General features: G+C 43.2%; 2 protein-coding genes across 3 annotated transcripts; both read right to left on the bottom strand.

The window, feature by feature from the left end:
• Positions 1–978: 978 nt before the first annotated feature.
• On the bottom strand, positions 979–6977 carry LOC124150421 (deleted in malignant brain tumors 1 protein-like). The gene is made up of 6 exons (XM_046522438.2): positions 6890–6977; positions 5544–5598; positions 5229–5319; positions 3988–4127; positions 2620–2763; positions 979–1910 (listed from the first exon to the last, which is right to left on the bottom strand). Exons 2-6 carry the CDS (start codon positions 5584–5586, stop codon positions 1456–1458), a joined length of 873 nt encoding a protein of 290 aa, XP_046378394.2. The 5' UTR covers positions 5587–5598; positions 6890–6977; the 3' UTR covers positions 979–1455.
• Positions 6978–9541: 2564 nt separating this feature from the next.
• Positions 9542–12651, bottom strand: LOC124150407. Of its 2 annotated transcripts, none has more exons than XM_046522417.2 (5): positions 12583–12651; positions 11793–11889; positions 11469–11593; positions 11017–11157; positions 9542–10648 (listed from the first exon to the last, which is right to left on the bottom strand). In XM_046522417.2, the coding sequence occupies exons 1-5, from the start codon at positions 12617–12619 to the stop codon at positions 9654–9656; spliced, it is 1395 nt and encodes a 464-aa protein (XP_046378373.1). In that variant the 5' UTR covers positions 12620–12651; the 3' UTR covers positions 9542–9653. The 2 variants fall into 2 exon arrangements, with proteins under 2 accessions (XP_046378373.1, XP_046378380.1); XM_046522424.2 differs by having other exon boundaries at positions 11793–11900; positions 12583–12641.
• Between the last annotated feature and the right edge of the window lie 978 nt (positions 12652–13629).

Genomic DNA, 13629 nt, shown 5'->3' with positions numbered 1-13629 from the left:
AAAGATGCCACAATAAACTGAAATGTAAGCACCCAAATACAAGGTAGCAGAAAGGTTCAATGTAGTTTTCAATAAATAAATATAAGGAACGCCAAAACAGGATAATCACAGTAAGCCTTGCTTTGAGAATAATTAAGTATAAACACACGAAGGTATATAAATAACATGAACAGTTTGTTGTATTGTCACTTGTGCTTCACATAAATCCAAACATCAAAGTAAAACAAACAAGAATTACATCGAACTTGACGCCACAAGTATGGTGTCGGAAAGACCCTCCGGTTAACCTCCATAAGTTGAGGCAATTGCTGTCAAGTTTGAAGGTCAGGTTTAAGATCCGCCATGGTAAAATGCAAAATGATTGTTGAATGTCGGCATTCCTGCTGTTTGATCCACCTCAATGGAAGATCTGCGTTCTATATGTGGTTTACAGGTTTATCAAGACCAATTAACAGCCAAAGGGAATAACACTGCACAGCGCTTGAGCATTTGCCACTATATAAGCATTTCCCCAACTATTTGTAAATATTTCAATGACATATGTGTTTGGAATAGAGATCTGGGGTTTGCCCCAGATGGATGGAATTATTTCCGACGCTGAAAGTTATTTGCTTAATCTACTAAGAATATGAAATGTCTGTTGTGATGTATAAATTATTGTTACTCATAATCCAACACATACAGGCAAATGGGTGAAATATATACAAAATGAACCCTTTATATTTCATGACCAGTTACACTCTAGTCATTTCAGTGTCAAGAGTAGCACATGACGTCGATACTAAGAGCGTCTCCAAGGTTATATAGCTTAAAACATGTGACAAAAACTGTGGTGCTCAATAGGGAGTGGTCTGCATCCAGGTGGGTACGTTGGGTCGGCATGTCTAACATTGGTGCTCAATACGGAGTTGATCCACATCCAGGTGTGTACGTTGGGTCGGCATGTCTAACATTGGTGCTCAATACGGATTTGATCCGTATCCAGGTGTGTACGTTGGGTCGGCATGTCTAACATTGCTGCTCAATTCGGAGTTGATCCACATCAAGGTGGGTACGTTGGGTCGGCATGTCTAACATTGGTGCTCAATACGGAGTTGATCCACATCCAGGTGTGTACGTTGGGTCGGCATGTCTAACATTGGTGCTCAATACGTAGTTGATCCACATCCAGGTGTGTACGTTGGGTCGGTATGTCTAACATTGCTACTCAATTCGGAGTTGATCCACATCAAGGTGGGTACGTTGGGTCGGCATGTCTAACATTGGTGCTCAATACGGAGTTGATCCACATCCAGGTGTGTACGTTGGGTCGGTATGTCTAACATTGCTACTCAATTCGGAGTTGATCCACATCAAGGTGGGTACGTTGGGTCGGCATGTCTAACATTGGTGCTCAATACGGAGTTGATCCACATCAAGGTGGGTACGTTGGGTCGGCATGTCTAACATTGGTGCTCAATACGGAGTTGATCCGTATCCAGGTGGGTACGTTGGGTCGACGTATCTGAACGCCGCCGGTATATTATCTCCCCCCACAGACGCTGAGTCGATAGGGGGGCGCTTCCTGGAGACACCAGGTTTGGGTTCAGCTCCTGATATGGAGGATGCACTGGGGAACTGAAGGTTCATCGATGCAGCTTTACCTCTGAGGTCAGTACTTGGTCTGATTTTTATGGAGGTCTTGAAGACCGGTCCCAGTGATCCGTCGGGCTTTGTAATGAATACTTTCTTGGTGATTCTTTTCGCTGTGGACTTCTTCTGGTACTTCCGGCGACACACGATATAGACAACCAAGCCGATGATTATCATTACCCCTAAGGCACCTAGTACCCAACCAATCACGTTGTTGTTGGTTTCTTTACGGTCAGATTTTGGCGCCTGGGTAACTACGGCAAAGCTGCTGTAAGATGCTGTAGGACGAAAAACATAATATTAGCAACAAAAAATATTTTCAAATCGTTCTGATCATCGCGAGTCTCATTTCAACATACAGTAAACTACATGTACGGTTGTAACGAACGTAAAGGGACCACTAATTTTAGTTCGTTATAACCGAAGTTCGTTTTGCGCATATAAACAACGTATATACAGCGTATATAAAGCAAAATGGACGGGACCAAAAACAGTTCGTTTTGTCCGTCAGTTCGTTATAAGCTTGTTTGTTATAAACGTAACTTACATGTACAGTATGTTAATTTCATAGCAGTCATAGCAATAATCATAGCAGTAAATATATTTTCATTTTGTCTTGTAACCAATCCGAATTTTATATCAATGTCAAGTTTGCACGTAATTGAAGAAAGGGTTCTCTTTCCGATATGATAAAAATCACAACATTTAAACCGAGACAAGAAATGAATAAATTCGAAACCAGAGGCTATGAACAATGTTACAGTCATATCACGACTTGACAATTTAATGTGGGAACACGGGTAGGTTGCTGACCAACCTAGAAACGTTACCAGAACAGGCAAGCAAAGGTTTCTGGCTCGCTCTGAGGTCGCAGCATCACAACGCGTATTGCGGCGCCCCAAACGACTGGGTCATCCGTACCCCCAGTGCCACTGGACGCTACAGGAACATACAGGTTCCCCACCGCGTGTCGTACACTCTACATACCCCAGTATTTAATGACAAATCCCTTGTACGTGACACTGTAGTCACTGTTGAAGTATAGCTTGAGGTCAGGTCCTGTGGACGAGAAGGATATGTCCGGAGCTGACAAGTCACCACATAATCGATCAATGAGAGAACTTGTGTTAGCTGCAAAACAAACATACAATGTCACTCGGATCCACTCGGGTCGTCTCGGGTTATTTCGCTACTCACAATACTTTGCGTGAAACTCTCATTTACAGATGTTGCGTAACTCAACAGTATAGTTAGCATAGAGAGGACGATGTTTGTGTTGCGTAATATCACTGCATAGTTCGTATAGATGGGACGATGTTTATGTTGCGTAATTTTACTGTTTAGTGAACATAGAGAGGACGCTGTTAAAAAGAACTTAATAATGTTGCTAACACCTTTCGTTTTTATATGTAAGAAACTAGCAAAGGATAAGCTAACAAACAGGTTCAGGACCAACGGAAGAGTGTGTTGTTGCATATGATAGCAACGTGAACGAAGGTTTCATTGTGGAATCATTCCATTGCTGGCCAAGATAACTTATTGGATTGACCTCAGATGAACATGAAGTAATGTTGAATTTGACCGAATATAGCCCCTATAGACTTTATAATACGCTTAATGAAATAAGAAAAAATTTAAATAAATTAAGTTTAAATTATGCAACATTTTTGTGTTCGTTACTTATTAATGTGTGTTTGTTGTTTAACGATATCTAGCGATATGACTGAGGCCTCCAGATAATCGAATCTGGACCGGGAAAAAATGTAAGCAACGAGCCACGTCGTCGGGGTACGATACCACGCAATCAACCAAGTCAGTATGACCACAAGATCCATTAACCCGCATCTTACGACCAGCACCGTTTACAGGGGGCCAACTCCGCTCCGAATCTCCACGGGAGCATTTGCCTTGGAGTGAGTGAGTATGGTTTTACGCCGCTTTTAGCAATATTCCACCAATATCACGGCGGGGAACACCACAAATGGGCTTCACACATTGTACCCATGTCGGGAATCGAACCTGGGTCTTCGGCGTGACGAGCGAACGCTTTACCCACTATGCTAACCGACCGCCCCCATTGCCTAGGAGAGACATATAGCAGTTTGAAAGAGACATAATAGTTCAGGTTTGTCTTTCCCGTTGACCCAGCGGACATCTATCTCTATCTCGACAATTGGTTTGCCATGCACATAGCCATATACTATAGTAAAGATCTTCACATCATATACCATCGATTATCAGTTATCAATTATATACTCCTTGTTACGATTTCCCTTGTGAATAGTTATTCCTTTTCATACGAATGAATACATGAACTTGTGATTCTTAACACAGAACACACAAGCGGAAGCTCACCGTCAATGACGTCGAGGTAGTCATACGCGCAGGAGCTGTGGTCTTCCATCTGGAAGTATTCCACGTTGATGTTGACCACCCAGGTGCCCCTGGAGCTGTCCTGACCCGAGGTGGTCAGCAGCCACGTCTCCGTGCTGTCGCTGTAACAGTGGGGACATTGGTCAGCAATAGCACTCGCATCATGAACAGGGGTCGCCAATAGTACTCGCATTATGAACAGTGGTCTACAATAGTACACGCATCATTATATATCGGTCAATAATAGTGAACGCATAATTTACAGCAGTCAACAATGCTGCACGCATCATTTACATCAGTTAACAATATCATGCGCATTATGAACACGGGTCATTAGCAGTGCAAGCATCATGTCATGGACATCCTTAATCTAGACACATTGAGTGAATCTATCCAGTGTGGCGAGAGAGAGTGACGGAACGTTGTTTTACATCGCTGTCAGCAATATTCCAAAACGGCTTATAAATAGGTTGTAAATAGTCTGAACAAAGCAGTTCCGTGGTTGACAGCATAAGTAACGACTATAGTCAGTCAGGAAACAAATGTTGGCCAGTCGATGATCATTACCCGGCTCTTGCGAAACATTTTGAACACTGAAGACGCCATTCTGCCTTAGAAAATCTTCGATATGCCTTGCCTCGGAATGAGATATTACAACAAAAGACCTAATACTTGACTCTAGATGTGGTGGGGCGGGGTTAATGATAAATTCCACGAAATACAACACTACCCAGCAAAAGAATGTACCCCCAGGTGAGCGAGTGAGTTGGGTTTTACGCCGCTTTGGACAATATTTCAGTTACGTTTACTACTGTGGCCACAAGGCATGGACAAGGTGCTGACAATAGGGGAGTCGTGATCAGGGCGACGCTGGGATTCAAATCCATGATCCTGAAATTCTGGATCCGTGAAGATCCGGGTAGAGATTAGGCCTTCGGCAACCCATGCAGTAAGAGGCGACCATGCTTGTCGTAAGAGGCGACTAACGGAATAGGGTGGTTGATGCATGTCATCGTATTCCAATTTCGTAGATGCTCATGGTGTCAATCACTGGATTGTCTGGTCCAGCCTCGGTTATTTACAGACCGCGGTCATCCAGCTGGGATATTGCTGAATGCGGCGCTAACAACAAACAAACAAACAATTTCTGAGATCCTGACACGCCTAGGGGACACAACTGTGCACCTTGGTAAACTTCGATGTAATCTTGGTGCAAACGGTACCTGGGGTAATTGCCAGGATAACCAGGAGACGTTAGCTCTTGTTCTTGATCTGTGACTTGAAGGACGATTTCCCCGATGGCTCGTGACCAAACTAAACATAGAAATACAATTTCACCCATTTGTACAGTGCTAGGACTATCTTAAGCCTATTAATTTGTTGTAAACAGAAGTGTTTGGGGTTTAACGACGTTTTAAACAGTATTTTTGTCGTATCACGACGTGCCAGCTTTATGTGGGAGGAAATACGAAAATGCTGTAGGCCTTAGATGATTGCTAGGCCACTGAGTGAATACTTATACATACATATATACTTACATACACAACAGAGAAGTGAATGTAGCATTAATTTCCTATTCATGTTGAAGGCAATCTGGAACAAAAAATAGGAATTCTTTTAAGCCGCATTCAGCTATGTTTCAGATAAATAACGCACGTGTGGATCTGTAGGGCTACAAAGGGGGTTCACAACTATGCCAAACCAACCCTGCCCCATCCAACCCCTTTTCATCCCCCGCCCAACAAAGTTGGCGGGGGATATAGAAACGGGCTCCGTCCGTCCGTCACGTTTCGTTTCCGGAGCATAACTCAGAAACCGTTCAATATTCTTTTCATCAAACTTTGCAGGTCTGTCAGGTACATGCTGAACTGGTGCCTTTTGCTATTTAGAAATTTTAGAAATTTTTATTTTTTACGTTTCCATGGCAACAAGATGGACTCAGGCTCCAAACCTTTCTTTTTTTTACAATTCGCATGACAAGTTCCACCTCGGTTAAAAAATGGTTAGGGTTTGTTTAGATATAATTATGTCATAAATTCTGCAACAGGGGCGGGGGATATAGCCACGTTAGTGGCAAACTCTTGTTAATCTTGAATCCGCCACTAAATTGGTCCCTTGAAAATAACCAAGTGGCTGATAGAATGAGCATACAAGACGTCGGGAAGTCACACAATTAGTAAGGTCACACATTGTGACCACCCGATCCTCATTTGCATAGGGGACTGGGGATCAAACATAATGGTTATTCGATGCTGGTGTATTTGATACGGGTATCATAGTTATATTTTAGACCTTATGTCTGAAGTGTTTCGACGACTGTTTTCAACCTAGTAACGTTTCGTGATATACTTTCTATTCTTCGGCGGTTTCATGCCCGAAGTGATGCAGGTCTCAGACGGTTATCACTTTGGTGAAACCCAAGAGCAATGGTATGATGCTGACAACCTGGAAACATAACAGGGGCGAACCGGGATTCGAACCCACTATCATGAAACATACATTTCCCTAATTCTTTAGAGCTCAATATTTCCCCTAACCATGGTCAGACCTTTCTAAAATACTATTGTACATATCAATCTATGGAATCCCAGATAGGACACTGTCGCGCTATGGTCAACGCGACAATGTCTTTTTAAGGACTGCATAGGCATCAGCAATGTTTTTAAAGTTAAAAGAACAAATTCGTAGACTTGTGCAGAGTTCGGTGATTCTTATTCACGAACCGACTTCTATGTTCCCTCCAATATATACAAAACATTTATATGGAAGTTGGAAGGCGTGCAAGATGTAGGACTACAAAAGTGATACACACGACACTTGCAGTATATACGTTATAAGTTACAGAATCATCTTGTTTCTATTCAACGAACAGAGCGGTACTCACAATATTAAGGTCGATCACCACGTATGTTGTATCTGAAATAACAAACTGCCGTCTCAACACTAGGGTCAAGGAAACAGTGTTCACGTATCCACGCGTGGCTCGTTAGCCCCTTCTGTGTGCTCATTGAATCAGAACAAATACCTGACCCAGATAATCACTGGATTTGTTTCGGTGACCAGTTGAGCCCAGCGTTCGATCCTGTTACGTGGCGTGTGGAGAAACGACTTGAGGCATTGTGCGTTACTGCTTGTGTATAATCTTCTTGTTGCCTGGCAACCTGGTCAAACACCTCGGACAGGGGTTTACCTGTACCAGATTCGATCCAATGTTTTACTTATGAACGTTTTTATACATTAGTTACCATACTACTTCAGGACATGCAGTGGCAGGATATTTCTGAGATGTCCCAAACTACACTCTAAATACAGAATGAAATGAGCGAATTGGTCTTAATGCCATGTAGAACAGAGGCTGTGGGTTAGCCTTGTGGTTAAAGCGTTCGCTTGTCACACCGAAGACCCTGGTTCCATTCCCATGGATACAATCTGTGAAGCCCCCTGTGTACCCCACCATGATATTCCTGGAATATTGCTAAAAACGGTATAAGACCATACTCACTCACTAACATCACTTAGAACAACAGCATTTCAGTTATACCACGGCGTGTCAGCATCACATGGGAGGAAAGCCTGAAGTGATGCAGGGCTTTGACGTTTACCGGTTTGGGTAAACCCACGAGCACGGGTTTGGTGCTGGCAAGCCTGCAGACATAATCAGGGCGAATCTGGGATTCGAACACAAAATCATAGATTCCTGGCACGCCTAAAGGCCGCAACAATTGAGGGGTCATAATGAGGACGACGTCGGATTCGGACTGACCACCAATTGGCCTTGGTGCGGGTTTGTGACGGGTGTCACCGGTGGGGCAGGATAAGCTCACTTTTCCGCGAACACCTGGTATCGACACTATTTGATAATTGGGGCGGTCGGGTAGCCTAGTGGTTAAAGCGTTCGCTCGTCACGCCGAAGACTCTGGTTCGATTCCCGACATGGGTACAATGTGTGAAGCCCATTTCCGGTGTCCCCCGCCGTGATATTGCTGGAATATTGCTAATAGCGGCGTAAAACCATACTCACTCACTCACTCACTCACTCACTATTTGATAAAGATTCATGAATACATGCTCATTATATAGTCATACAATCGACTCTGCTTTTAGCAGAATTACTTAGGAATATGAAAAGGGTTTAGCCGCTTTTATTTCCATGGGTTGGGTCATGAGAGTGAGTGAGTTGGGTTTAACGCCGCTTTTAACATTATTCCAGTTATATCACGGCGTGCCAGCTTAATGTGGGAGGAAAGCCCCAAGTGATGCAGGTCTCAGACGTTTACCATTTCGGTGAAACCCACGAGCACGGGTATAGTGCTGACAAACCTAGAAACATAATCGGGGCGAACCGGGATTCGAACCCACAATCATAGGTTTCTGGCGTGCCCAAGGGACGCAACTCTGCACAGCGAATCGCGGCGCCTTAGACGACTGGGCCACCCGTGCCCCCGTCACTATGTGATGATGTTGTTTTAACATTATTATCTCACATGCTAAATCTATTCTCATACCATTGGCGTGTCTGTCAACAAAGTCAACATGCGCATAAATGTGAAACATTATACAAGGATTCGTTTGTTATTGAGTTTAAATACAATATGTGCCTCCTTAATTGTAAAACAATGGAGGTAATTATATTTATTAAAGATATTTTTTTTTTTTTTTTAAAAGCACCATTATTTACTTTGTTTAATTTCAAGTGATTTGAAAACAGAATCATCTCCTAAATATTAAAATGTGTATGAGGTCATTATATTTAAAAATGAAATTTCTTCTTTTTCAAATCACTAGGAGTGTACCAACGAAAGAGGTTTTGAAATTAAGAATATTCTTTTTCAAATATCTGATTTTTGTATCTGAAAGCTACACCTTTTAATATAATGGTACCTCCTGTAACAAATCATGTTTCAAAAGCGTCCCAGTTGATACCCTACCCCCCTCCCCTAATGTTAAATGGTCTGAATTAGAATGAGGTAACATATCGTAAAATTCCTTTAGTGTCGTATCAATATGAGTTATTTGAAAAAAGTATTCATTATAAAGTATGGTTATTTCTGAAAGTCTACACGACTTATATAATGTGAATTCCTGGAACAAAGTCTTTATAAAACTCTAAGCCAGTACCCCATTCCCAACCCCGAATGTTAAATGCTTAAGCTTGGACGGAGAGTGAATTAAAATATGCAGAGACCTTTTAGAATCGTATTTATATTATAAGACCTCGTTTGTTAAACTTTACATTGATTTATAAAGTTTGACTCCATGGTTTCGTGGTCACTTCGTTTGCGGGCCCGTGAAGATCCGGGGTAGAATAGGTCTTCAGCAACCAATGCTTGCCGTAAAAGGCGAATGTGCTTGTCGTCAGAGTGCGACTAACGGGATCGGGTGGTCAGGTTCGCTGACTTTTACAAATTGCGTGTATCGATGCGCATGTTGTCCATTACTGTACTGCCTGGTCCAGACTCGATTATTTACAGACCGCCGTCATATAGCTGGAACATTGCTGAGTGCGGCGTTAAACAACAAACAAACAAACAAACACTTCGTTAATAAATCACCACTGTTAAATTCTAGCAAATAAGTGTCACAATGTCAGTATAATGATTATTAAAATAAAGGGTACTCCCGCGTCACGGGAGAGGGTACATTATCATTTAATCGTCACTTTCATTGATGACGTCATATTCAGGATAGTCCACATTCCGCCTGACGTCATATTTTGGTACTCGGGGAACTCCCGTTCTTTCTCCCCCTAACATACCACACCGGACGAGATCAATCCTGCTGACACTGGTTTTGGCGAACACGCGACCCCTCTCAAACTCTTCAACGCTCTTCACGCGGTTTTTATTCCGTGCTCGTCGTGCCTCCCGTGCTTTTTTCAAGGCATTCGGAAGACCTGTGGAGCGATTTTGGCCTCGGGGGCTCATGACGTCACTCTCGCTGGTTTCATCGGTGAATTTTACCTTCGGTGACTGATTCATCCTTTCGGAGGCGTACGACGTTAAGGTTGTTGCGTGTTTGGCTTCCGGAAGTTGAATAGGTTGAAGTCTCCGGGGAGACAACTCCATCATGCCCAAATGCGCGTAGTGGGATTGAGGATTGTTTAAATGTTTACCATCAACGTCATCATAACATGTCACACTTTGACCAGATTCCGGAACAGGGGCCAGACTGTGGATAACATAGTCATCCTGGTTGAGACGAAAAGAGACCGACTTCTGCCTGGGAGAACTAGATGTGCCGGAAGAGAAGCCTGACGTCATACTGGTGCTGAGTCTATCCGTTGTAGATGTCGTAGATCTGCTGCTCAAGTCGGACTCGTGCTTCAGTATGGGTCGTCTCGGTGTAGGAGTGGAACATATCTTCTTCCACACGTCGCCTTCGTTAGGGCGTTTTCTTGGCTCTATCTTAGCCTTGTTGGAATTGTGTATGTAGACAGACCCGATTATGATGATGACAACCGCTATACAGAATGCTACAGCGATGAGGATGCCGATAATTGATGTGGTTGACATGGCAACCGTGCTTGCGCCTAACCGTGATTCGCCTAATGTTGTGGAATCAGGTGGAGCTGTGGTTGTCGTTGTCGTCATGCACTCTTGTGTTGTTGTTGATGATGTTGTTGTTGTTATGGTCGGAGGAGAACCTGTATGAATAAATGAAAACATATATTATAATATATAATGTTATCCATCCCGTCGACGTTAGGGACAGCGTGGCTGACTGGGGGGCTGGCTGAGTGGTCATAGGCACTTCAAAGAGCTGTTCAGAGTTGCGTTCCTAATTATACGTGCCACGACAAGATTTGTTGGTCTGTCAGCACCATAGTCATTCCGTGGGTTTACCTAAGGGCTAAATATCTACTGCTTACGCGACTTTTCTTCACTCACTCACTCACTCATGCACGGTAACAGAGAAACCGTGAAGTTGATTCGTTTTGCCTTTCTCCAACTGGATGAACAATGACATTATTTTGTTTAGTAATGACATATATAATTGCATGTCACCACTTACTGAAGTACTTTATGTAGAATCCAATATGGCTGCCGGAGCTATCCGTCTTGAACAACACGTACATGGATGCACCGGAAGTGACGTAGGACGGCGTAGATATGCCACAGAATTTACCGATGACTGGAGCAGATGCATTCTCGCCTGAAAGACGAAAGGTTAACATATGAATAATACAGATAAATGATTTGTTTCCTTCTGTTAAGAGGGGGCACGGGTGGCCCAGTCGTCCAAGGCGCCGCGATTCGCTGGGTAGAGTTGCGTCCCTTGGGAACGCCAGAAACCTATGATTGTGGGTTCGAATCCCGGTTCTCCCCGATTATGTTTCTAGGTTTGTCAGCACCATACCCGTGCTCGTGGGTTTCACCGAAGTGGTAAACGTCTGAGACCTGTATCACTTGGGGCTTTTTACCCACATTAAGCCAAATAGCAGGATAAATTGAGATCTTTCTTACCGTCGTGTACTTGCACGAAGTCATATAGGCAAGAGGCACTATCCTCGATCTGACTGTCAACCACTTCCATGTGGATCACGTGACTGGGGTCGCTGGCAACGAGAAGCCACGACTCTTCCAGGTTACTGTAATCAGAATAATAGACAGCACCAGTCATATATCATACTTGTGTTGTAAATAATATTAGTTGTTTTTTAAGGAAAAGGTCACATGTATCGAATGGTTTCATTATGTGAACTATTTTTCTATTATTAATAATACAAAGATCAATTAATTTATATCGACTTTAATCGAAAACAAATGATGAGAACGGATAGTTCTTACTCGCCATATTTCACTGGATAGCTGGGCGAGAAGAAATACGTGTCTTTGGGCGTGGCTTTCAGCTGGGTCACACTGACACATGCGTCGGGGAGAGAAACTGAAATATACCTTATAATATAAAATATAACAATATATCGGTGGAAGCTATATACATGATAACACAAATGAGTGCATTCTTTTACTGCATTTAAGACACTGACCATTTTAATTGTAGGTTTTAAAGCAGTGAAATATACGTCATCGTAAGAGAATAATCACTCTCGATTATCTGCTAATTCCATAGGGCGTAAAAGGCAAAATACGAGAATTATATGAATGGATCCTTGAAAATCAGTCATGACACCAGGTGTTCACAAAAATAATAAGCATGAAAAAATGTTTTGTCTCTAACAAAATTCCCATCCCTAATCAGTCGAAAAAGGTGAACGCGAGAGGAACTGTGTACGTTAGCTCCGAGGCCGAGGCAGTGTCTCTGTAATATCACAACGTTAAGTTAAGAACAGGAGGAATGCCATAATATAAGGGTAACGCTTTTTTTCGGGGCATTATCATTTGCAGAAGCCTGAGGTCTTCCATTAACTGCCCGACGAAGGAGGGCAGTTGAAAAGACCGAGGAAAATAAAACATTACGTCGCTTAGCAACAAATGAAGATATTACATTCCATACATTGTCCTCATTTTACATATTGCAGTTATTTTCATAATGCAAAAAAACCCCAATAAAACATTACGTCGCTTATAACAATATATTAATGTCACCAAACCAAACACCACCAAACCAACTACTCACCAACAACAACCAACACACATAACACTCCTGTATACATATTTCCGGACTGAGGACCCCTGAGTGAACCACATCAAGACTGTGAACTCACTGTAACCACACTCTATAACGTCCAGCACACCTGCCCGAGTTTAATCCTGATATCAATGGCGTTATGTAAGCCGACATGCAACAAGTTAGTTTACTCTAAGTAGCCCAATGTCACTCTATTGTGGAACAGTTAAGTGGCGCTAAGGTGATTGAAATGCATGGACGTTAAGGCTTGCATGACGAGATTTGCATATTGACGGGTTGTTGAGCTTTGTCACAAGATTATGGATTGTTAATGAATTGCTGTGGATTATGATATTTTTGATAGATTCTTATCGGGATTTAACATTGATTTTGTTTAAATGTGAAGTCGATTTTGTAGATAGTGGGAATGAAACTGTATTTCATTATAGCCAGGTTTGGTGAGGGACTTGGGGTATAACACTACCGTTTTTGTTTTGTTTTTTGTGTGTGTGTGTGTGTGTGTGTGTCTGTGTGTGTCAGTGTCTGTCTATGTCTGTGTCCGTGTCCGTGTCCGTGTCCGTGTCCGTGTCTGTCTGTGTCTGTGTCTGTGTCCGTGTCCGTGTCCGTGTCCGTGTCCGTGTCTGTATGTGTCTGTGTCTGTGTCCGTGTCCGTGTCCGTGTCCGTGTCCGTTTCCGTGTCTGTCTGTGTCTGTGTCTGTGTCCGTGTCCGTGTCTGTCTGTGTCTGTGTTTGTGTCCGTGTCTGTGTCTGTGTCCGTGTCCGTGTCTGTGTCTGTGTCTGTATGTGTCTGTGTCTGTGTCTGTGTCCGTGTCCGTGTCTGTGTCTGTGTCTGTGTCTGTGTCCGTGTCCGTGTCTGTCTGTGTCTGTGTCTGTGTCCGTGTCCGTGTCCGTGTCTGTCTGTGTCTGTGTCTGTGTCTGTGTCCGTGTCTGTGTCTGTGTCTGTGTCTGTGTCTGTGTCCGTGTCTATCTGTGTCTGTGTCTGTGTCTTTGTCCGTGTCCGTGTCCGTGTCTGTGTCTGTGTCTGTGTCCGTGTCTG

Source organism: Haliotis rufescens, unplaced genomic scaffold, assembly GCF_023055435.1.
Source record: "Haliotis rufescens isolate VD_foot unplaced genomic scaffold, xgHalRufe1.0.p SCAF_1, whole genome shotgun sequence".
Lineage (NCBI taxonomy): Eukaryota > Metazoa > Mollusca > Gastropoda > Lepetellida > Haliotidae > Haliotis > Haliotis rufescens.
Note: the sequence above shows the minus strand (reverse complement) of the source record. Positions and strands in the feature narration are given on the sequence as shown.